Consider the following 26,072-nt stretch of genomic DNA (forward strand, 5'->3'; position numbering starts at 1 on the left):
AGTGCAAGATACATTTCATATAACTCAAACCACTTCCATTTCTCAATTGTGATACATTTTCATCTGTGGGGGAAAAAACTTCAAAGGAAAGGCAACTTCTTTTCCTTCACATCTGTAAAATTCACTTACTTGAGATTTCTCTTTTAAAGCCCTGTAAACCTTCGTCCAATTCAGATGGTATGCTCGATTTCTTGGTATTTTCTAAAATGTCACTGTATTCAATGTCATATAGAAAATCATAACATGTGTGGCTGTTATAAAACAAAAAAACGGCCTTGTTCTTATTTTCATTTAACTAAGGGCCTAAGACTGTTCTTACATCTCAACTAAAAATGCTAGATTATTGAGAACTGCTCAATCAGAATAACAACCAGTATTAATAAAGAGATAAAATATTAGGTAGTGGAGAGAGAGAGAGAGAGAAATTGGTGTGCAGAAACACCTAGTTTTACTTTCCAATCCTCTCGATTTTGCCACTCCACTTTAGGGAGGTCAAGTGACTTGCTCAAGACTGCACAACCAGTAAGAACACAGTGAAGTTCACCGTTGAGGCTTCTTCACGCCAACACTCAGCCTTCTTCATGGCTTGGTTTGCAATACGCTTAACACAAAGGCCTCCAGACCCACGTGCGTGTGAAAAACGGAAGACCATCCACACAACCCATCGTGCTTGGCTGCAAAATAAACTGGTGGATCTTTAGGGTTGGCCTTTGAAAGAAGTGGGTTCAAGAGAGAAGGTTCATCTTCATTTTAGAGACATTTCTCACCGACCTCTCCCTCCCATAAAGTTTCCCCGGTAGTTGTTCAATTTAAGATATCAAGAGAATTGTACTGGAAAAAGAAGAGTAGACCTGAACAACTTTTGAAGCCTGCGTCTTGATGAAACAGGCTACCAGGCCCCAAACTGTTATCACGTGACTAACACCGATTAGAGGCCCAAGGAACGTGAACTTTTGTTGCTGCGGACATCACCAGCTCTGACACCTTGGAGAACTTCCTGCAGGGCTTCTGTTTCTAGCAACTGCAGGTCCCACAGCAAGAACACTGTTCTTGCTGTTTCTGCCCCCATTTCTACAGGCTTTACGTTAATCTGAGTCTGGCCACCGTTTTCTCAGGGGCTGTACTTGATTTGCTATGTTAATGGGACACTGTTCATTGAAGCATGTTCTAACTCAGAACAATCCCACTCTCTTCTGAAACCACTAAATCCCCTCAGCTAGAAAACATGATGTCCAATCTTTAATAATGCCTTATTCTAGGATCAAATGCTCAGAAGTGTGCAGTTGTGGTTAGGTAAGGAAAGAAATGGATTTATTCTCATTCATACCACTCCCATAAGGAAGCTAATCAAGCAATTAAGAGGCTGGAAGCAAAGCAGCTTATCTAATGGCTAACAATGTATGGCATGGTAATGGAACTGGTTATTGGAACAAAGGCTGAGCAAGCTTCCTGTGATTTGAATAACAGTAATAAGTAATGGACCAAACCAAATTCACTGCAATAGAGTGGATGCTGACTCATAGCAACCCTATAGGAAACGGTAGCACTGACCCTGAGGGTTTTCCAAGACTAAACTCTTTACGGGAGTCCAACATCCGGTCTTTCTCCCCAGGAACTACTGACTTTATGGTTAGCAGTCCAATGTATAACCACGACACCACCAGGGCTCTGCCGCAGTAAATAATAGGACTTCTAATAGCAGGAGGCCAAAATGCTATATAAGACATAGTTTAGAAGAGAAGGAAATGCTAGCGGACAGCTAAAAGTGTTGTTAGATGTTGCCCAGTCAGCCCTGCCCAATGACAACTCCTTTTGGAATGGCACAAAAAGATGTCTGCTCCTGCATAGTCTTGTGGATCGGTTGCAGACAGACGATTAAGATCCATGTGGCTTTCCCTGGCTGATTTTTGGAAGTACAGCACCAGGCCTTTCTTCCCAGTCTGCTTAATATGGAAATGTTACTAGTACCTATTCAGCTTCATAATAGCACTTAAGCCTTCACCAACCGGCAGGTTATGGCCATGTATGAGGTGCATTGATCAATATGGCTATGAGGTGGATGTAGAGAGACCTAGCCTGGACACAATTTCTGTCCATGGACACATCTGCCCTTAACCAGAAGATCATAGGATATGAGCACAAAGGGCTCTGTGCCAGGATTGCCAGAAGCATTGGCTGCTGTATGTAATCCCCCAAGTCCAGAATGTTTGAGGTCCTAAGGAGAGGCTAAGATACAGGAGATATATATATCGAGAGAGAGAGAAAGAGAGAGGAACAAGGGGAGCCCAGGGCATTTGGGGGACAGTGAAACTCTCCTGCATTACCCTGTAACTAGAGAAACATGACATTATGCGTTTGTCAAAATTCGTAGAACTGCACAACGTTGAGTGACCACTCCTGTAAACTATGGGCTCCGGTTAATAATAATGTATTACATCAGTTCATCAACGTAACAAATGTACCTCTGGAGTGCAGGTATTAAGAACAGAAGAATACAGTGCGCTGTGGGAAGAGAAGATGTACAGGAAAACTGTAGTGTCTGCACATTTTTTTTCTATAACCCTAAAACTGCTGTTAAAACAGTCTTTTAATCACTAACAACTTATTAGTTCTGGTGGCAGTAGATGCTTTCAGGAAAACGGAGCAGGGACACACTACGATAAAGGGCTTTTTAACATACGGTAGTTACACGAGAATCTTGGCAAGATGTTATGTGTCCAGAAACCTATGGGAAGGGAAAGAACAGACATGCAGGAATTTGGGGGAAAAGAATGCTCAAGGCATGGGAACTATGAGTCCCCATGAGAAAGGCAAGAAGGTACCTGGTACACTGGCCAGACAACAAGGAGGCCAGTGGGGTGATGGTAGGTGAACAAAGGGGAAATGAGGTTGGGATCGGGAGTGCAATCAGTTGGGCTCTAGATTTTTCTGAGAGAGAATGTCACAGGTGGGCCAATGCAGAGGATCCAGTTTAAAAGCACCCCACGTGAGAATGACAATCTTGCAGAAACTGTGACGGTATCAGGCTACAGGTATGCAGACATCACACCACAGGCAACTTATGAGATGAAACAGGTGATCAGGGTGGTGCTGGCCCACTGTCTTTTATCATTGCATCAGTGCTCAGGGATATTCTAGACACATGATGGGGCATGGCTTCCGTGGCAGGTGAGCCTAGAAAACTCAAGAGTTCAGCAAGATGAGAAAGATCTGCTTGATTGCAGGACAACTCTAGAACCTGAGATGGGAACTAGAGAGTCAAGTCTCCTCATACCCAACTGGCGTGTCTAGTGGATTACTCATTTGAGAAACACATGTACATTATTGTCCTGCTTCTTTCCCCTTTGCCTCTGACTGCCAGTAATAAGTCACATTCAAATAATTTTACCAAACAAGCTTGTGAAGCTTTGGTTCAGGAAAGCCCAGTAGATCGTTCACTAGAAAAGAATAGTCCTTTTTTTTCTGAAGACTTTAATTACCCATTGTGTTGCTTCTCATTGTGTTTTCAAAAATTAGTTCATCCAATACTTCATAAAGTGTATATATGATGGGGCCTTGTGAAAGTCTGTACAGAAATGAAATGAAAAGATAACAGAATTTTTCCCATGAACTCTGGGAAGCTCCCGTGTGTATACTATGACATGCACATGACACAGCCATGCTTGCCAACAGTGAAGAAGCACTTACTGGAGATCCCAGACTATGTGCATCCTTCAGTATGGCTTGCATTACAACATAGACCATTTAAAAAAAATTCTTACAAAGGACCAATAAGCAACATCAATATAGGGAGAGAAAATTGAAGTTGTCAAGGATTTTGTTTTACCTGGATTTACGATCAATGCATAGAGAAGTAGCAATCAGGAAAGAAACTGCACGTTGCACTGGGCAACTCAGTTGCAAAAGATCTCTTTAAAGTGTTAAAAAAAAAGTCATTCTGAAGGCTAAGGTGCACCTGATCCAAGAGGTGGTCTTCTCAAACACCCCTCTGCATGTGAAAGCTGGATGATGAGAGAGGCAGACTGAAGACAAACCGGTGCCTTTGAACTCAGGTGCTGCTGAAGACTATTATCTATACCCTGGACTACCAGCAAACCAAACCAATGTGTGTTAGAAAGAAGGACAGCCAGAACTTTCGTCAGAAGCAAGGATGGCAAGACTTTGCCTCGCGTACTTTGGACATGTTCTCAGGAGGGACCAGCCCCTGGAGAACAGCACATCAAGCTGAGTAAAGGATCCATGAGAAAGAGAAGAACCCTCCGTGAGACGAACTAGCACCGTGACCGCAACAGTGAACTCAAACATCAGCATGATTGTGAGGAAGGTGCAGGGATCGGGCAGTGTTTGGTTCTATGGGACACATTGCTGCAAAGGACTTGACGGCAAGCATACCCGGACATTTTTTTAATAAAGGGCCACAAGAGAAACACAAATCAAAACTACCCTGAGATCCTGTTTCTCCCCTGTAAAGACTGTCAAAAGGTCAAGAGCCTGTTAATGTGCTCTGTTGGCAAAGGTTGGGAAACGGAAAGACAGAAACCCCATAGGACAGAGCAGAACTGCCCACAGGGTTTCGGAAACGATGAATCTTTAAGACATGACGACATCTTTCTCCTGTGGAGCAGTTGGTATGTTACAACCACTGACCGCCTGGGTTTGCAGCCAGGCATTTAAGGACGGTGCCACCAGGCCTCCTGGGAAATTCGACAAAAGAAGCAAATCCGTTTCCTCAACAAAGTAAGTTTTGTTTTGTTTTTGAAAATGGGACAGAGAAAAGCGTATTGACCAAATGCAATGTACGCACCTGCATTTGAATCGCAAGTCAAGCCAACCTGGAAAGTGTGAAAATGCCCTGGGGAGATGAGGCTAGCAGGCTGGAGTTCCTGTCACCAAAAAGCTGGAGGTGTGAGCTGGCCCAGAGGCATGGCTACCGAAAGTGCTGGTGATCTACTTCTGAAAAACCCATCCATGAAAACCGCTCTGGGGAACAGTTGATCCAGAAGTCACAACAGACTGGGTGGTTGTTGTGGGTGCTAAGGGCACTGTCCTTACGTTTTTTTAAGGCACTGCATAATTTTAGGAGCTAAATTTCTATATTAAGTATGACGCTGGGATTCGCTACAAAATAAGGCAACGGGAACACAGGAAGTGGGCGGGGTAAAATGTTCTTAATCCCTGAAGCTCAGTGAGGGGTCTGTGAGGTGTTTATTAGACCATTCTCATCACTGAAAGTTTGGCTTGAGAGAAAAATAAGTCCGAGACAAAAGGGCAAATGTTGTATGATTTCACTTTGGTGAAAGATCTAGAATAGGCAAATGCAAAATGAGACCAAAGCAGACTGCGGAGCTCCCGGGCCTGGGGATAGGGAAATGGGGGGTGGGGGTGGGGGGGTTGAGTTTGCTTGGGTGACAGAACACTTTCAGAAATGGCTAGAAGTGACCGGTGCACAAGATGATGAATGTAATTAATGTCACTGAACCGTATACATGTGTTAATAGTTGAAAAAGAAAACCAGTTGAATACAATTTTTTTAAGATTAAAAGGGCAATTTTTTCATTATACTTTACCACAATAAAAAAGGTGAAGTTTAGCCACATACACATAAGCACACGTGTATCATCTATCAAAGCCCAGAGTATGTGTCTACAACCAGCTCCCCTCTACGAAAAATTCATAATATATATAGGTTTTTTTAAAATACAAAAGGTTCTTTTTTCTCACTTGGACCTAGGCGGCATGAGGGATCCCAGGCTAGCCAGGAAAGCTCACCAAGATAAACACGTTGAGTTTCAAATGTTACAAGCGGCCAAGCTCCCGGTGTGGGGCTCTGGGAAAGAATACACTGGATATTCTGGGAAGCACCAACAGCAGAAATGTTTCTGGAGGAAAATTGAGGGCCTCGGCCTTAAATTGAGGTGCATGATCAAATCAGAGAGGCTCGTGGGGGGTCCCAGAGCTCATCTAGGATCTCCGCTGTTCATGGGGATTTTATGCTTAGGGGGAAGGTGGGAAAATTACATTTTCAATGCTTACAAAATTGTTTTTAAAAAATCCCAAGAGAACATATAACCTTACGTGGTGACATCCAAATGTAAAAGTCCTATCTCAGATCACAGAAAAATGTTAGTCCCATAGGTTGTTTTCTGCTTACCAAGAATTTTAAGTATAGTGTAAATGTCCATGAGTGCTCTCCTTCCTGTAAGGCTGTGTAGCAAAATAAACGAACCACCACTCGCAGAGAGAACACGCCATTCGAGGCAGAGAAACGCAGCCCTCAATGGAGCCGAGGCAATGTGCAGGATTCGCCAATGGCTCTGGCAGCCACTCAGCCTGGAAAACCTCCATGCCATGATAGGATCGCACTGCTGGGTGTGGGTCCTTCAGGACCAAGGCCAGGTCCAGGGCTGTACCCCATGCCCTTCTCAGGGGAGGCCGCCCCAGGAGCTCTGGCAGGCAGGAGGATACTCCCCTTGGCCACGGCCAGTTCACAGTCACTGCTCCCAAACGTGGGAGTTTGCTAACGAAAGTAGCAAGAGAAGACCAAGCGTACTAACCCCTCACCTTGCCAGGAACACAACCCACACTCCGCTCTGGCTGCCAGTGTAAACTTTACGCTCGCCCTGCACTGACTCCTGCTTCCTGCTCCATTACCCTGGAGCAAGGCAACCACCCCTCCCGTCCTCCTCGACATCACTGCATCTAAAGGAGATGGATGCCTTCCTAGCCATTCCAAGGGGAAGGAGGCTTTCTGAGTCATCTCAACACTCGGCAGTTTCTTTTCTGGAGCAGTCGGTCTGAAGCTGACTTGACAATACCACCTCTGTCCTCAAAGGAGGGCAATGGGGTGAACCGGACTAGTGGACCCTAAACAAAAGTGGGCATTAAATCAGGAAGGATGAAGAAGGACCCTTGTCTTTGAATGAGAGTGCTGGTAAAGAACATGGAATGTGCCACATGGACTACCACGAGAAAAGAAATCTGTGTTGGAGGAAGTACAGCCAGAAGGCTCCTAAGATGCGAGAATGGCAAGACTTCATCGCACGGACTTTGGACATGCTATCAGGAGGAACCAGGCCCTAGTGAGGGACAGCATGACTGGTAAAGTAGAGGGTCAGTGAAAAAGAGGACTGACACTGTATCTCCAACAATGGGCTCAAACACAGCAATGACTGGGTGGATGATGCAGGACTGGGCAGTGTTTGATTCTGTGGAGATACATGAAATGAGTAACTAAGGAAGCCTCTAGTTCACTTGTCAGTACTAGTCACTCGTGATGACTGTCAAGTTAAATGCAATGGCTTTCCTTTCTTATCCAGCCAGTTAGCAGAAGGGATCCAGAATGACACTCCCACGGCTCATGTGGAAACATCCTAACAGGTATTTGAGTGTCCTCAGAAGATAGAAAGCCACAGGACCTAGGCGATGCTGGTCAGATGCTCACTTCATTCATCCTTCCTTAGAAAGGACAACATTGCTGTCCGCTTGACATAGTGATACTGATGCAGTAGAGGATGCAGAAGAACAGAATTCTGTTACTGGCATGTAGCGTAGCAGTCATGACAATGATTCCCATCATTTCTATAGGAGGCTTATTATTGCTAGACACTGGGCTCCATTTAGTCCAATCATCATCATGTACAAGAGCCCCAGCGGTGTGGCAGGTAAGTACTCGGCTGCTAATCAAAAGGCTGGTGGGTTCCAACCCACCTGAAGCTCCAAGGGAGAAACATGTGGCAAGCTGTTTCCACACAGATGGCAGCTTTGGCATGCCTATGGGGCAGCGCTACTCTGTCCTATAGGGTTGTTATGAGTAGGAACCAACTCAACAGTAAAAGGTTGGGTTTTGGTTTTTATCACCATTTACAGACAAGAACAACAGGTACAAAAAGCGTAAGGCATTGTCCAAGTTCAGAAAGGGAAATAAGGCTCTGAATTGAAACAAAATGACTTACAATCAAAAGGCATGCCACACTCTTTCTTAAAATGGTTTCTTTTGCATCAACAATGTCACCATTTGTAAAACACTGGCTTCTTCTGTTCATTCCATTGGCAGAGGTATATGACTTATGTATTGTAAGATATTCACCCCCAACTCTTAGTAGGGATAAAGTTCTAATTGTAAATATGTAAAATGGAGGAAGAGCTATAGACCAGCACTGTCTATAGAACCTTCTGCGATGACGTAAAATGTTCTATTATCTGTGCTGTCTGTGGCATCGGCCACTAGCCTAGTGGCTCTAGGCCAAGGAAAACTGTGCCCTCTAGGGGACATTTGACCATTTCTGCAGACATTTTGGGTTGTGGCCGCCATCTAGTAGGTAAAGGCCAGGGATGTTGCTACAAATCCTACAATGCAAAGGACAGTTTCCCACAGCAAAAGAGCAATGCAGCCCAAAATGTCGATTGTGCCAGGTTCACTACCAGTGGCTACTGACTGAGCCCTTGTGGTAGAGCTTCTGAGCCTTGAGAACTAAAATGTATATACTCTATTTAATTGAAATGAATTTAAATTTTCATTAAGAATGAAGAGACTGAAAGTAACAAAGAAGGAGTCAGTTTCAACAGCAATGTGTGTCGACAGCGCAATATGCAGAAATATAAAAGAAATCGTAAAGGAGATCAAAGTCACGGCTGCATGGCCCGAGTGTTGTGATTTAACAGAGCTGCACACACCTTCAAGGAAGAGAGAGATTTCCGTGCTTAGCATCGGGAAAGGAGGAGTACACATATAAAAGCCTAAGTGTGAAACACCCACGAGGCTTTAGGACACGTGTGCAGACACCAAACAGGACAGCACAAAATGAAAGTGCAGGAAACGTCTCCCTTCCGGGGACTTGGGCAACTCACTCTTGCAGGGTCTCCACTCCCTTCTCCTTGTGCTGCAGCTCTTGCTTCATCTGAGCCAGCTCGCGTTTTAATCTGGAAAGCTAAAGACAAACAGCATTGTTGGGTTTCCCCAAAAGACAAGCTACACAAAAAATTTATCTACTGGTTTTCTCATTTAAGTTTTATTGCCTTGCAATTTCATGAACCATGTCTATTTTCTTCATAAACCTCCAATCATATGCACATACATAAAACAGCCCATCTAGGAAAAAAAACACTTTGCTTGTGTATGAAAATCCCAGACCCCTGAGAGCTTCATACCCAAGTGGGGGAGTGGCAATTATTCCCCTTTTCAAAGTACTGCTTTGTATATTACATTTAGCAAACCATGTAAAACTTTGATCATTTTTACTTTTATGTGCTACTCATAGAAACCACATATTAAATATTATTTCTAGATATGTGGTCCCTGACCACCTGTAACTCAAGTGCCTAGAGTGTTTATTCAAGCAAATTCTGGGACCAATTCAGGCCTACTTTAATGCACAAAGGTGGGCCTGGCAGTTTACATTTTTGACCAGCACCCCAGATGTTCTTCCTAGGCAAATTTGACAACTAGTACATTAAAATCTTGGTTTAAAGTATCCTATGCAAACTGTCCCCTTTCCCAGACACCCTGGCATGGCCCAAAATAACACAGAGAGAGAGCATGAGAATCCATCTGGTCACATGCCTTGGTAGGAATTATTTTGCAAAAAAATCTATCAATCCCTGGCAAAATGGTAGATTGCTACCCTTGAGTATAGCTCGTACACACTTACACACACACATACACACACACAGGGGGCTTCACAAAGTTCATGCAAAAATGGAATACAAAAAAAGGGGGGATTTTTTCATGAACTTTTTGAAGCCCGCTCGTGTGTGTGTGTGTGTGTGTGTGCGCGTGTGTACACACGCACACGCACGCATGCGCGCACATTAAGACCAGAAGGTCAACAGCTATTTTGGAGCATAGATGAAGAGATAGGGGAGGCGGGCAGAAGATTAAGGAAATGGCAGCAAAATAACTAGAATAGAAATCAGAAGAATTCTGACACGATCTGAAGAATGTAACCAAGGCTGCTGATCATCTGTCTACAAACTCTGGAATGGGAAATGGTTTTACTGGGCAACTTTTCATCAAAAATTAAATTTAATAAAGAATAAACAAAAGTCTTCTAAGGCTGGGCCCCGCTGGTCACAGATCTCTCCAAACAGGGCTGGGTCTTCTGGGCCCTCGAAACAGCAGAATACAAGATTATTTTTATGTAATATGAACTAAGAGTCTCAGAGGACACTTTTCCCCTCCTATTGGGAAAAAAGTAGAGACTAAAACAAAATGCAATAATAATCTATGAACTCTTAAGCACACCACCGAGCACCAAATGAATCAGGATAGGTAATGCTACATAAAATACATATGGTACTCTTAACTTGGAAAACATTAGTTTTTACTCACCCTATCCCGACGACCTGCGATTTCTGCTTTAATTTGGTGAGGGTCATACTTTGTATTTGTTGAATATCCAGAGAAGGCTAAATACAGAAGACAAACATTTACTGTTATCTGAGAACCTTTCAAATAAAGAACTGCATCTATCGAGGCGGGAACTTCAGAGTCACCGTACTAAAATATGGCATCTAAGTCTCATTCCACAACCTCAGATTTTCTTTGTTGATTTTTACATGAGGCCTTTCTATACAATGACACATAATAAAATATATGACACATAATAAAATATATGGCAAGACATAAATCAAACCTCTGAATATGTCTACTGGAGAACTGTTGCTATTGTTGCTGTGCATCGATTTCGTCTCATAGAGACCTCATATGACAAAGTAGAATTTCCAATGCTGTAATCTTACAGGAGCAGAGTGCCATGTCTTTCTTCTGCAGAGATTCTGGGTAGGTTTAAACGGCCAGCCTTTTCGTTAACAGTCAAGTGTTTTCCTGCTGTGCTACCAAAGCTCTTTCCTATAGAACCACTTGGTTTAAAAATTACATCCACCCCACCCAAAATAAACCAAACCCACTGCCGCCAAGTCGATTCCAACTCGGCGATCCTATAGGACAGAATACAACTGCCTGTGTGGGTTTCTGGGACTGTGACTCTACGGAAGCAGCCAGTCAGCCTCATCTTTCTCCCGAGGAGCTGCTGGTGGGTGTGAACTTCAATGTAATACATAACCCAAGGTGGGGGGAGGGGGGATGAGGAGGAATGATTACAGTATGGTAAACGAATTTTAATATGTGAAGAGTCCATACAGCATGGACCCATTTCTACTGTCTTTTAAAGTGCACTCCCACATAGAAGTCACTAGAAAATTAGACATCAAAATGGCAAGTACAGTTAGTCTCAGGGGTTGCATTCCAAATGATTTTAGTTCTTAAAAAATTTCATCACAGCTATTATCTCCACAGGAACCATGATTGAAACAGGAAAGAAAATGAATTTCAATTTTATTTTAAAAAATGTTTTAAACCACGTGCTAGTCACATGTCTCTATCTGGCAGGCTTTGGACAGGTTGTTTCCCTCCAGTTGGATCTAAGGGCTGGTTTTCTGTGGATGTGAAGCTAGAGCACATCACAGTGTACGACCAGGACAAACACGCTCTTGACAGACACAACATCATTACCATGACCAACTACAACCTAGGGGTGAAGCACACACACAGAGCTGTTGACACCCTATGCACATTTAACACGGTTTTTGTCTGCCCCAAAGGGCCTAGATCCCTTTCCGGTGTTGCCAGTCCTTCCTCTCTTGGCCCCGTGCTTTCCTGGTGTGGCTGTCTCACTCCCTGCCCTTGGCGATTGGGGAGAAGTGCCTTGCCTGGTTCTCTCCCCAGGGGCTCCTCCTCAGGAGCCTATCACACCACGGGACGGGGCGGGTGGTGGGGGTAAGGGGGGCTGACTCCGGATTGCTTTCATCCGTAAGTCCCACCTGCTCAGAAGACCCATCTGCAGCCCCAGCCTCCTTTGTTTTAACTTCTTTGATCTGCATACCAAAGGCTGCCTTGCATTCTGATAACTCAGGGGCCAACCACTAAAAATGAAATCAAAATCGCTTCCTGACTTTAGATTAGAAAGGAGACTCATATGCAAGGCCATCAGCAGCTTAAGTAGCAGGATTATGTAATAGCCTCAATTTGGTTACTTCGGTCTCCATAAGCCAGAATCTCAAACAAAAGAATCTACTAGAAAGAAATATCTGGAGCTCAATGTTCGTCAACTTGATGTTAAAATTTCTTAATATTATTTTTGTATTTTCTTTCCAAATTCCAGAAATTTTCTTATATAGAATCATGATCTCTCTAAGACATGTGGTAAAATGTGCCTTAGACCTAGATGTCTATTTCCAAACTCTATGACTTCCATCTGGGCTTATTACTAATTTTTTTTTTGCTTCCATTTATTAAGATCTGCAACAAGAGCAAAACTTCACACGATACCCTTTAAAGAAAGAAATCTTTTCAACAAACCTCTACGTTGAACCCTACGTTTAGCTTCCTAGACAGACGCATAAAGGCTTATAATTCTAAGGTAATATGCAACTAAGTCGTGGGCTGGCACCTGCATGTGTGTCAAACTTGCAGTTAAAGGAGAAAATGGCTCTTTCCTGTTAAGGGTAGAAAGTAACCCCAACACCAAATTCCAACAATGTGAACTGCAATGTAAAAAATAACTAACCATTATCGGTTACTACTATTAGTAACAATAATGGCAAAACTTTTTCGGTCTATACAATTTCATAGGAAATGCTAGCAAGAGACTTGAAATGCATTGGGGGAGGTGCAGTGGATACTGTGGTCCTCCACACAGCAAACTGTCCTCCATTACTCCCTCTCACCTAAGAGAACTTCGGTGTTTCCCTGTGTCCGCCTCTCCCCCAGGAGACCCAGAGAGTACCGCAGTTCTAGCAGAGGAGCTTGATAAGCCAATGATATCAGTGAACCACGGAATCCACTACTGAGGAAACTCATGGTAGCTCCAGAGGCCTTCTCTATGTGATAATGAATTCCTTATTGTCCAATAAGACATAGCCTCTTCTGTTACTCACAGCTGAAGCCATCCAAAATGATTGAAGATATTTCATTTACATTGATACTAATCGTGATACCTTTGTTACAGTCCCCCAAACGATAAAATTTCAGGACTTGGAGGGGGTGGGAATTCATTTGATCTTGACAGTGAATACATTTGATCTTCAATTGCTAAGGATATTTGTGAAGAGTAGTATAACTTTTAATATTATAATTCCATTTCTAAACACAAATTCTCAACTCTTTCCATGTGCATTCTGATAGAACTTTTTATAGAGCTGAAGGTATAGCCCAGGACTCTGGATCCCATTTTTAACAGCATGCCCTCCACAACATATATAAAAAGAAATCACTTCCTCTGCTAACACATGTCTCCAATCTCTAAGTTTATGATGGAGACCAGACTTTTGCCTCCGAAGCTTTCTTCTCTTTAAGAGTTCAGTGAGCAGAGCTATCAAATAGCCTAAGGAATCTGCTCAGACATGTAATATCATTTTGGATGATATAATAACAAAAGGTATAGCCTCACTGGACCACAACAATGTAAAATATTATAATGTGCTATGATGGGTGTCTCTCACACTTACGTCATCTATTCTCATAAAATACAGAAAAACACTTTGTGAATTAAAAGACCGAGTTCTGTAGTGACTTGAAATCACTACACTGTCGGTCAGAGAGGGCTTCGTGTCCAGAACTTGGGTTCCTGGGGCTTAACACACATACCCCCGTGACCCCCAAAACCTTTCGTTGCACGGACTTTCCAACAGGAGGAAGAATACCCTTCCAGCTCCCCAATGCCCATCACCAAGTAAGTGGACTTGGCCTATTTATTTAGCACTCAAAACACTGCATGCCCCAGCACTTATCTTGGGTTTCTATTTTACCAGATACTCAAAGGAGGAAGCTCAGGCCTCTCTCTCTGACACACATCTCTCCTCTGTGCCATACCCGAGGGGCACCCAAGGGGAGGAGCTGCTTTAACAAGACCATCCTCCAAAATGGTCTGTCTGGCAGCTGGCCCTGCAGGACCAGGTGTGTGCCCCAGGGACCAGTGCTTACGGGGGCTGCTCCAGAGAGCAGAGAGGGCTCTGGGGGAAAAAATACAGCAAGCCGGGACAGGTTCCACCCTAACAGGCACTAATTATCAAAGTAGGGACAAAGGTACACATGTAAAGAAGTGAAGCCAACTAAGGAGGGGATGACACTTTTTTAAAGGCACTACAAGCAAAGGCTCAAATAAGTCCATTCAGAAGTAATGCAAGATGCCATCAAACCCCAACTAAGAACTCTCTCTCCAGAACATAGTTGGGGATTATCTCTTGGTAAACACATGTGTAAGGGTGAGGATTGCCAGGTATTACACATGAAAAATCCAGCATGATCTCTTTTTCTCCTGCCTGCTCCAACATGCTAAGTCAAGGAAAACAAAAGCGAATATCCAAGCTGTGGCCCTTATCCTAATCCAGATAGCAGATGAGAAACCCTTTAACAAGGAACCAGTAGAAGACAGTCTTGGTGGGATGGGCTTATAGCCTCAGAGAGAACATTGGCAAGTCTGATGACTGATAAGGCAGACCTAACTTCTCCACCACCTAAGACAAGAATTTAGGGCGGGTCAGCACTTTCTCACCAAAGATAAGGTAGGCTCTTTCCCAGCCACCCAAGGAGACTTTTGGTGGAGATCTGTGGCATTAGACTCTTAGTAGATCCCAGGAACCAGGTAACAAAATCATACTGCTGTTGTTGCTAGAAGGGGCATTAACTACGTAGGCCTAAGTACTTGGGGAATCTTAAAAAAAGAAAAAGAAAAACACCCCAAAAAACAAGATTGAACCCACCCAAGACCAATTAAATTAAAATCTCCGGGGTGGGGCCCAGGCAGCAGTTATTTTGTTAAAAACCTCTAGGGGGATTGTGGGACAAGTCGTAGAGATGAGGGAGTGGCAATCTCTGTCTCAATCTCTCTCTCTTATACACGCACACACACACACACACACACACCTCCATCATGTCAATTCCAACTTACAGCAACCTTAGAGGATAAGGCAGAACTGCCCCTGTGGGTTTCCGAGACCGGTAACTCTTTCAGAGTAGAAAGTGCCATCTTTCTCTTTTAGAGTGGCTGGTAGTTTCAAACTGCTGACCAACCCATAACCCATTACACCACCAGGACTCATAATATCGGGTCTCAAAAACTCACTGTCATTGAGTCAATTCTGACTCATAGTAACCTACAGGATAGGGTAGAACCGCCCCTATGGATTTTCTGAAACTGTCACCACTATGTCACTAGTGCTCCTTCAATAGTTTAGGTTTGGCATGCCATAAGGTCTCTGTATGAACGCCTCAATTCTGCCCCTCTAGCTGCCATGGACAACAATGAAAAGAAGGAGTACGTGTTCCAATAAAGCTTTGTTATAAAACACAGTAGGGTGCCGGATTTGGCTCATCGTTTGTTGACCTGTAGTTCAGGGTACAATTTTTATCTGGTGCAAGAATTCCTCCCAGAAGCTCCTAGAAATGATCATCTACCTCATCTGAACACACCGGGGAAGAATGAAAGGGCAGCTCCTGAAAGGGGAGAAGGGGGGCCAAGTTAATTTAGGGTTCAAAAGGAGGCCAAACGTTGTGATGGAAACCAGGAGAAAATGCTACAACATGGAGGTGGAGAAAAGGTACTGGGTGTAGTTCAGAGAGAATTTGTCCCAATCTTGCAGAACAGGGCCATCCCAATACTCTAGAAAGCATCGCTTCGGGCTGAGTATTGGGGCCCTAGTTCATAAATGCATAGAGAAGAGAGCTGCAGGCTTAGTCTTAAGTCTCAAAAACATTTGTTTTTGACGGGGGTGGGGTGGGGGACAAAAAACCGTCAAAGCTTGGGTATTCTTAGATATCCAAAAGCCCATTATTGACACACCATCTTTCCTCTCCAATGAATAAGGTACTCGCCTGGTGATTTACAAAGCTCCGTGGGAAATCTGTGAAAGGTGTTGGTGAAATCCAATTGCCCTTCATCCGTCCTGTCTGTGCTCTGCTCCCACACTCCATGTACACCAATACCCAAGCCATTGCCTTGGAGTACATGCCAACTTCATAAGGGCAAACTAGAACTGCCCCATAGGATTTTCAAGGCTCTGAATATTTACAGAAGTAAATGGCCACGTCTTTCTCCCATGGAATGGCTGATGGGTTTCAACCACTGACCTTTCGGTTAGTAGTCTAGTATTTTAACTACTGAGCCACATACCAATGCCAGGTGTAAACATTTTGCCAGAAAACTAACAAGTCATTTAGCAATTCTACCCTGGGCCATGAGAAACTTCAAGTAGTAGAAATTGTTCTGCCCTTAACTTGGCCCCGTTACCAAATTCGGCAGAGGGCTTGCCAATTTTTATCTTCAGGTAATTTGAAAACCAGGGGGCAGATGATGTGTTCCAAAGCCACCATCAGCTCTTCCACTGAAGGCTAAAAACACAAGTTCTGCCACTGGATGTGTGGCCTTGAAGAGTCTCTGAGTGGTGCAAACCACTCAGCGCTTGGCTATTACCAAAAAGCTAGCTAGTCAAATCCATCCAGAGGCACCCCAGAAGAAAGGTTGGACCATCTTACTCCTGAAAATCCAGTCATTGAAAACCCTAGGAGACCCAGTTCTACCCTGAAATATATGGGTCAGAAGCAACTCGATGACAATCTTTTGGTGGTGTTTTTTAACCTTGAAGTGATTTGGCCTCCCCAATATTCAGTTTCTCAGGTGTACCACGAAGATAACAACAACGAGGACTTCATCGTGTTGCAATCTTGTGAGTGCCTATATCGAGCTCATTGACTATGGGTTCCTTTCACTTGGACTCCTGACTAAGGAAGAAGAGAGGAGTAGGAAACAAGTCCAAATTGTATTCTGTTCCCAGCATCTGGGACACCAGATGACACCTCCCTGCTTGAGATGACTAACAGCGTGAGAGCTCTGGGCGGTGAGAGACCCATGTCACTGGCCAGCTGACAAGTATGCTATGGGCTCCTGCCACTACCGCTCCTTTAAGGGCCTGGCACCTATGTGCTGTCATGCTTATGGAAACAGTCTTCTACCTCTTTCTCCCATGGTGGGTTCGAGCTGCTGACCTTTTGGTTACCAGCCGAGTGCTTGCCAAATATTTGTTGAGTGACTGCCAGATGACCAGCTGATTCCAGTGCAGGGTAGTGATTTCCTACAGCATGCGACTAAACCCAATATGAAACTGGCTTGCCCAAGTGACCCAGCAGAGAGATAGCTCATAACATCATGAGTGTTAACCGCAGGGGGTAGGGTCAACTCACAGCTGGCATATGAGCGGCAGTCATCCTCACACATCTTGTGCAGCTGCTGGAACTCCTCCTGGGCCAGCTCGAACCGCTGCTGCTTAATCTGGTATATTTCTTTCTTGGCATTGAGAGCCTCCTGGGCTACAATTAAATATTCCTTCAACATCCGTTCCTGCTCCCGCCTCCACTGCTCTCGGGGATCCTCAATCTGGGTGAGCTCTGGAATCAAAGAGTAAGAGCACATGTGGCTTACAAGGACAAGCTGTAGGCTGGCCAACAGCCACGCAGTCATGCTGCTAGTCAACCAGGATGCACATTCTGGCAGATTCCGTGTATCAAACCCATCTAGAATGCAGAACACCTATTATTTCTCTATAGCCATGGTTGAGACGAGAAGAAAACCCCACAAGGCAGATACAAAATAGTCCACTGGAGTGGGGAAGACAATACAATTGCCCACAGATAATGACCACACTGTAAATAAACTCGGGAGTAGATGAGCCCAAATGAGCTCGTAACTGTCAAAGTAAGAAATATTTACAACCTTCTTCTTGTGGACTTCCTTCATGCAGGAAGCTATAAACCCTACTGCCACTTGACTTGGCTTGCTCTCCTGGTCTTTCATCTCCGTGAAAGGCCGAGCAGCATTTTCTCACTCTTTGCTGACTTCCTTGTCTCCTCCTACTCATAAATCCCTGTCTTCCGCTCCGCTTTCTCACTCCCATGGTTCTCCTAAGCCTATCTCGAGCTCCAAGCTCTCTCCTGAGTTCCTGTCTTTTATTTCCAACTGCCTCCTAGACACAGCTCCATCTGGACAGACCCAAAGTCATTCTGAGTCACTCATGCAAAGCAGAGCCCATTCTTACCCTCTGCCCTTTCACTGCCGAAAACAAAACAAAGCCAACCGACCACAAAGATAACAAACACCTGCTTCTCCGCAGGCCTTCCCGCTCTCAGGATCGCCATCACCTGGGAACCGACTGGACGCTTCTTCTAAGAACGCCTGTTCCTCTCCCTCACCTAGAGTATTCAATGTGTCCCCAAGAGTCAGTGGTTGCTGACCCTTGATTGCCTCTCAGTGAGCAGCACACCTTTCTTTCCGGTCCCTTTTGGGTTAATCAGGACCTCATGATTTCCCTCCAGGAATGTCCAGGCTTCCTGCCTCTTTCCGCCACAACCCAACATCCCTTCCTAACAACTCAGCTGGAAATTCTTAAAAGTACCAAGTCCAAACGCCATAAGAGTGGAACATGTGTAAGTTATGGGGGTTATGATACCACTAGGGGCGGGGGGGGGGGTGCCAGTGAGTGATTTCGATTGGCTAGCTCGGTTTCCCTCACCAGCTGTGAGAGATTATTCAGCAATTTCAAACTAATCGCCATAGGTGTTATTGGCCATAGAAACAGCTTTGCTTAAGGATCCCCCAAATGGACTTGCCAGCTTCATCTTGATTTTCTGTCCTTTTCCCCACAAACAGACTGAACTTTTCCAAAGTCCCTGAACAGGCCAGGTTGACTCATCTACTCTGCTCTGCTCCCTTCTGCCCAGCGGGGAATCTTAGCATCTCTCCAAATTCATCAAAAACTGTATTGTGCGACAAGGGATGCAGTGAAAGCCACGCGAGCAGGAACTCGACTGGACAGGCTTGTTTTTCTGGGTCTCACACGTTCCCCGCCTCTGACAGGGTGCAGCCTCACCACTTTCTTATCGCTCTCCATTAGAGGGGGGAAATGTCGCTTTTCTTTTCTGACACGTTTCTGCTTTCTGCAGGTCTGGCTTTCACAGGTCTTACTGGATCGTGTCAAATTTGCTCTGGTGCCCATTGTTAACTGTACAATTCAGTGACATGAAATACAGCCCTCATATTGGGCAACCATCACCACTACTTAGTTCCAAAACATCTTCAGGCTGCCAAACATCCAGAAATTCTTACCCCTTAAGCAGAAGTCCCCTGTTCTCCTTCCCTTGCTCCCTGGTGACCATTCCCACTGTCTGGGAGGAGGAGTTAATGACTCAACCTCGGTGTCCCTGGCCTAGAAGAGGAGCTCCATGAGGGCGAGGCCGGGTCTCACTTTCCCATGTCCTCGGGGCCTCACCTCGGTGGCTGCAATGAGAGGCACTCTGCCAATGCCTGCTGTGACTGAAGGAATTAGCAAGAGGCGGGAGGAAGAGGGGCATTGAAGGATGACCACGTGGGGCTTATGGGTCAGGCGAATCTGCAGGCGCTTGGGTCTCAAGAGTGGCAAGCAAGTTGTCTAGAAGGACTGCTTAAAGGCCGATGCCACTGGGAAACCAGGTGGGGAAGGAGAGAGCCTGCTGATAAAGCCATGTAGCAGTCCCACTGGCTGAGTGACTAGCAGGGATTCTAAGCCCAGATGATCTCTCTCTGATGGTGTCTCTCTCTCACACACACAGGCTCTGTCTCCGCCTCTCTATCTTTCTCCCTATCTCTATCGATATCTCTAGGTCTATCATTACCTCGCTCTTGATTTCTGTCTTCACCGATATCCCTATCCCTATCTAGAAGCCCTCTCTTGCCATTCAAGAGAGCTGCAGGCAGGGACACCACTTATTCTCATCTCCAAGGGACACTGCACAGTCTTTGGATGGCAGTTCTGACTGAGTGCCAGCTGAAGGCAATGTATCACAGGACAGCGACAGGAAGGACTCCCAAATTAGGTTTCTGAGTACTAAACTCGGAGGGTTGGCAGGCACGCAGGAATGAGTCCTGAAGACACCAACCTGGAGGAGATCACACTAAGGGGAAATGAGAGGCCGTGAGCCCGGACTAAGGAAAGCTCTTCCTAAATTACTCAGGAGGAGGGCACCGGCTATTTTCAGGACACCCTCACCCTGCCCTGCCTCCCCATGTTCAATAAACAGAGACAGGGAACATACACCAAGGGGGAGCCAGAGTTCCTATCTTTATCTAATAAAGAGTTGCCTGGCAATAAAAATGACAATGACAGAAACACTGAGGGGGCTAGACTATGAAGGGGAGATTGTGACAAAGTATAAATCCGAGAGAGAAATGGATCCCCAGTTTGTACCCATGTCCAAGGAAGGCTGAAGAAGAGCCAGAAAGCCCCATATGAGGAGTGGAGGACTAACCTCGGATTTATTGGGGCTCTAGGTGCAAAGTCTCACCCTTGGCACTATGGGCATCTGGAAGCAGGACACTCTTTGGTGTCCTTGGCATTACAGTGTGTTTAGCAGCATGGTCTGCCCCTCCCCACTAGATGCCCGCAGCACCCCCAGTATACACCTTGTGACGACCAAAAAAAGGCTCCACACATGGCCAAGTGTCCCCTTGAAGAATTGCCCCCAGTTGAGAATCACTGTTCTAGGTAGTTCTGCACGGATCTCTTTCGCCAAGATCATAAAGGTATCAGACATCAAAGTTAAAATTAAATGTATGTGATAAAGTAACCCCTTGCGCACTGATTGCTTCAAGAGCTCTTAAGTTCTATTTTGTAATAAACGATCTTCTCATGAAAACATGCAGTTCGGTTCCCAGGCTGCCTGAGAAATCTATTCCTTATATGAGATATTAAAAACCTCTATAAAACATATTATATGCATACCTCTACAAAACACAAGCAAGGCATAGCTACATAGCTGCTTCGTGTTCTGAAGAGCTCAGCTCATAACTTCAGATTACATTCATAAAGCCCCGTTTCATGCTGCTTCAGGCAGTGGCAATTTTTGAGCTCTGCAAAAATTCATCATGTCTTTGAGATCCAACATGAAAAGCCATTCACAAATAATTATCACAATGTGGCACTCTACTCACTATTTATGTGGTCCATGTAATAAATTCCAATTTGTTTATCATATACAGTTTCCCATCCTAAAGGAAGTTCATCCCCAACACAATCGGCAAAGGTCAATGGCTTTGTTATCCTGCAAAAGAAAACCATAAAAACATATTTGAAAATTAGGTCAATGTCATAAAGTTTTCCATGGGCTCGACCCATGGGTTTTTTAAAATTTACTATTATTTTGACAAGTGGGTTTTAATACAAAACTATGTAATCTCTTCTTCAATTGACTGATTTTGCTCTGTTCAGTTGGAAAATTAATTCACAGGCTTTGCCCAAATAATAATTGGTAACTGTACCAGTATCTTCATACATAAAAGCATTCATCTCAAAGTGCAACTTTAAATACCAGTGAAAATGGCTATTGACAGTTATGTACTAACAAAACAGGTAAAACAAGCATCTTCCTCCAAAGAGTATGTTTAGTGACGTGGGGCAATGGAATGTAGCTCTTCCAGAACAATGGGAGAGTAGCTATGCTTTGTTCTCATTACCTGAGACATACCCCCTCCCAACACTCCATCTCCATACATTACACATGAATGCTAGCTTGGGTCTCTACAAATGGCATCTGAAAGATTTCCCTTTCCCCGTGCCCCAAATTTCATGAATTACACTGTAGCCACTGGCCAAATGCAAAAGCACAGCAAGGAAATAGCACAATAGGATGCCCATTAAGTATTTTCTATATTTTCCTATGGTCCAGATAGGAATTATCAATTGGTCCTTTCTTTGAGTATTCTGGGGGAGGGAGGGGACAAAACAACAAAAGCAATGTTGTCTCCAGAACCGCTCTGAAATCTGACTCAGGAAGTCTTAGACTGAGGCAAAAGATAAAGTCAGAGATTTTCAAATGGATTTTTTTTTAAACAGAGCTTCCCGCTCCGCCCCCTTCCCAGGGATCACGATGATTGACAAGACAGATTTAGGCCTGCAGCTGTTGTAGAAAGCTGGACACACCTAGAATTGTCTGCGTGTAGGCAGCTATCTATTCGCCTGTCTCTATAATAACACACTGACTGGTATGCATGGGAATCTTATAACCTAAATTTCACTAACCCAACCCTCCCACATCCAATTAGACTCCTGTTCTGTTCAAGTTCCCTTCCCCAAGAAAGTGAGGCACCAGGCATGAAGCCAAAACTCATGAGACCGGTGTGAATTTTGAATGTGTGAATTCCCCAAACAGCTTCTGTAACAGAACTCTCTCCAAGGAGCATTTTAGAAGTTGATAAAGCACCATCAGAAAGCCCTTGATGTTAATGTGCCTTTATTTAAACACATGCTAACATTTTTCCAAAGTTAAGAATCAATATAAAAACAAAGATGATAATAGCAAAAAACCCCACCCCGCCCCCACCCTATCATCTAGTTGATTCTACTCACTGTGACCCTCTAGGACAGAAAAGAATTGCTACCTAGTGTTTCTACGGTTGTAAATCTTTATGGAAACAGGCTGCCACATCCTTCTCCCATGAAGCAGCTGGTGGGTTTGAACCAGTGATTTTTCGGTTATCCATCCAACAATTAACCCACTGCACTACCAAACCCAAAACCAAACTCACTGACATTGAATTGTTTCTGACTCATAGCGATTCCATAAGTCAGGGTAGAACTTCCCTTTAAGGGTTTCTGAGGCTGTAACTTTTTATGGGAGTAGAAAGCCTCAAAGAGCAGCTGGTAGTTTCGAACTGCTCACCTTTCAGTTAGCAGCCCAACACATAACCACTGTAGCACCAAAACTCCTTAAAAACAAAGATAGGGAAGATGAATTCAAACATGCTGTGGGCATTCTAAATACCAGCACTCAAAAAAAATCACAGTATCACAAGATTAACCTACACCACACATGCAGCCTGTCCCAATCCACATGAGAGGAATGATATGACAGTGATGTGTTTCCAAGTCAAGCAAAATCATGACAGGGTGTATGTGTGAATTGGGTCCTAAATGAGCACCAAGCCATGGTAAGAGCAATCCTATTGTAATCCAAATTGAGTCTTGACTAAGTTTCTGCTTTCTAGATTCCCGTATATAAGCCTAGAGCAGGGGTCCTCAAACTTTTGAAACAGAGGGCCAGTTCACTGTCCCTCAGAGCCATTGGAGGGCCAGACTATAATAAAAAAAAAAACTATGGACAAATTCCTATGCACAATGCACATATCTTATTTTGAAGTTAAAAAACAAATGGGGCAAAAACACCTGGTGGGCCTGATAAATGTTCTCGGGGGGGGCCGCATGTGGCCCCTGGGCCATAGTTGGAGGACGCCTGGCCTAGAGAAAAACGTGGCTGAGTGAGGATGACCGTTTGCATCCCTCAGGGACACTGAAGACAAAATAAAGGACTTGGAGTACAATCCAAGAAGATCCCATGAGCATCTTTGGACCCAATCAGTCAAGTCCATCGTCAAGTAGAGAGTCCATTGATATCTCCACATTCAACTCTGAGAGGTAGAGAAGATCATTCACAAAGCCCCTTGCAGGTGCTTGTCCATTTGGTGAAAAAAAAAAAGGCGGAAAAGTCCCAGCACTCGAGAAGCAGGCACAGAAGGCGCCATCAGAAATGAAAGCAATTGCAGGGTCACTGTCTTATTTTGTAATTTCTCAAATTTATAGGGACACCTCTGGATAGCTACTCTTTTTCCAAAATTGTCCATTAAAGCAAAGCCCAATTCTCTCACATGAAATGTGAGATAGTGAATTGGCACAGCGACCACTTAAAAAAAACACCTTAACGCCTCCTGCAGATTTCTACCAGGCTTTTATAATCAACGATCTCCTTGTGATGTGTTTGTTTTGTAATTATTACGCCCTGCCCTCGCTTCTAAGGAACGCTGGTGGCATAGTGGCTTATGCATTGGGCCGGTAACAGTAAGGTTAGCAGCTCAAACCCACCAGGTGTTCCTTCAGGAGAACGATGAGGCAATCTGCTCCCATAAAGGCAGACAATCTCAGCAATTCAATATGGTAGCTATGAAGAGGAATCAACTCAATGCCCTTAGGGAGTTTACCCTCACTTCGACTTCCCTTTTAGCTGGTCAATTCATAAGGGTGAGTGTTTCTTTGAAGTTGCTATAAGTAACCCTATAAGTAAGTTCAGAGGAGAATTGCTCCATGGGTTCTCAAGACTGGCCTTTTGGAAGGAGACCACCACACTTGTTTGCCAAGGCACCTCTGGGTAGGGTAGATTCGCCAACGTTTTAGATAACAGTCAAGTGCCTTAACCAGTAGATAGGTAGTCTAATACAAGTAAGTAGTCACCCAGGGACTTCCTTTTTAAGTAGTGGTATACAGTTTAAGTGCAGGTGGTGCTGTGGTGAAGGATTCAGCCGGTAACCAAATGACCGCTAGTTCAAATTGACCAGCTGCGGCTCTGCAGGAGAAAGATGTGACAGTGCTTCCAATACAATTACGGCCTTGGGAACACTCAGCAAGTCGACTCCGTTCTCGGTTCGCAATGAGTGAGGATTGACTTAACAGCAATGAATGCTGCTTCAGGGAATTTTTCTTTGTGGATGAAAAATGGAACACTATGAATTCATGGATGCCTGAGGTCAAAATGAGGTCCTTTGTGTAGCCTTTGGCCTTGGTTCTTTGGGGGAAATGGTTTGAGAGGTTTTATTTCCCCCTAAGCCCAGAGGGTTTGTTACCTTTGTCTAGATCAGTGGTCCTCAACCTGTGGGTTGCCACCCCTTTGGGGGTTCAAACAACCCTTTCACAGGGGTCGCCCAATTCATAAAAGTAGCAAAATGACAGTTACGAAGTAGCAATGAAAATAATTTGATGGTTGGGGGGATCACCACAACATGAGGAACTTTATTAAAGGGCCGTGGCATTGAGAACCACTGGTCTAGATTGAGACTGGGTATGCAGTAAGCAACTTGGTTTTTTGTTTTTCAATACTTTTCGCCTAGTCCTAGGCTACAGCTACAGAGCCTTGATGACATAGTAGGTTATGCATTGGGCTGCTAACCACAAGGTCAGCAGTTCAACCCCCACTCTATGGGAGAAAGATGAGGCTTTCTACTCCTGAAAAGAGTCATCTCAGAAACTTACAGGGGCAATTCTACTCTGGCAGTTCATGGGTTGCCTTGAGTTGCAATCGACTCGATGGCAGTGGGTTTGAGTTTCTATGAAGGGCAGGGATTGGTCAGTTGACTATGCAAATGAGGTGACTATAGCTTCCTATGCACGTGGAGTTACTATACCATACCATGCAAATGACATATCATAGCTTACCAAGAAGGGACTGATTGGTCAGTTTGGGGTCCCCCACTTGGAGGGGCCAGGCCCTCAAAGTTACAAAGCGTTATATATACATATACTGTATGTCCAGCCAGCAAGAGGAGTAGAAGGAAGAAAGTGGCAGCAGGAAGCGAGAGAACCCAAGGAACCTTCTAAAAGGGCTATAACACTGGCCAAGGCCTATAACACTGAAGATTGTGAGAAGCCCAGGAGGGGCCCAGTGGCAGCGCTGGCAGTGACAGGCCTGGAAGGGGCCCAGCAGCAGAGCCAGCAGCAACAGGTGGCAGAGTCAAAGTCTGTCCTCAGGGAGCTGAAGGAAGGCTGTCCTCAGGGGGCCGAGAGGAGCCTGTCATTGGGGGTCTGAGAGGTGGGCTGCATGATCATTGTAAACAAATGATCAAACCCAGCCGAGTAGTAGAATATGCCATGGGCGGAAGTGCTGGTGCTAGCATTGGTAAAAAAAAAAGTTGGCAAGGGGAGGTATGTCTGACCTCCACCCCATGGGAATCAGCCTTGGGCTGATCTTGATTCCAATGATCCTTCCTGAAGTCCGTCAAGTTCAGACAACACAACTGATACCCCCTAGTCCCAAAATGATTTTTGCATTGATTGATAATATGAGGCCTCATCTAAACCTGGGATTGGTTTTAACTAAGAAATACATTTTTTTCTTTTAATTTAATCTATTTGGACATATTTGTATTTACTAGTTCAAATGCTGAACATGATCTAAAATAGGTTCAATGAAAGTCAAGCTAAAAATAATAATGCATTTTGTTCTAAGAGTC

At 44.5% G+C, this 26,072-nt stretch overlaps 1 protein-coding gene across 1 annotated transcript in view; it reads right to left on the minus strand.

Moving 5' to 3' along the window:
- Positions 1-26,072, minus strand: part of WWC3 (WWC family member 3) — a 111,826-nt gene that overhangs the window by 52,604 nt on the left and 33,150 nt on the right. Inside the window, exons 3-6 of the mRNA XM_004709981.2 lie at positions 21,012-21,121; positions 17,234-17,437; positions 10,328-10,404; positions 8,848-8,927 (exon numbers count right to left, since the gene is read on the minus strand). Coding sequence (XP_004710038.2) covers positions 8,848-8,927; positions 10,328-10,404; positions 17,234-17,437; positions 21,012-21,121 — 471 coding nt within the window. The remainder of the gene's footprint in view (positions 1-8,847; positions 8,928-10,327; positions 10,405-17,233; positions 17,438-21,011; positions 21,122-26,072) is intronic.

Source organism: Echinops telfairi, unplaced genomic scaffold, assembly GCF_000313985.2.
Source record: "Echinops telfairi isolate 266 unplaced genomic scaffold, ASM31398v2 ScPeMD7_53;HRSCAF=182, whole genome shotgun sequence".
Lineage (NCBI taxonomy): Eukaryota > Metazoa > Chordata > Mammalia > Afrosoricida > Tenrecidae > Echinops > Echinops telfairi.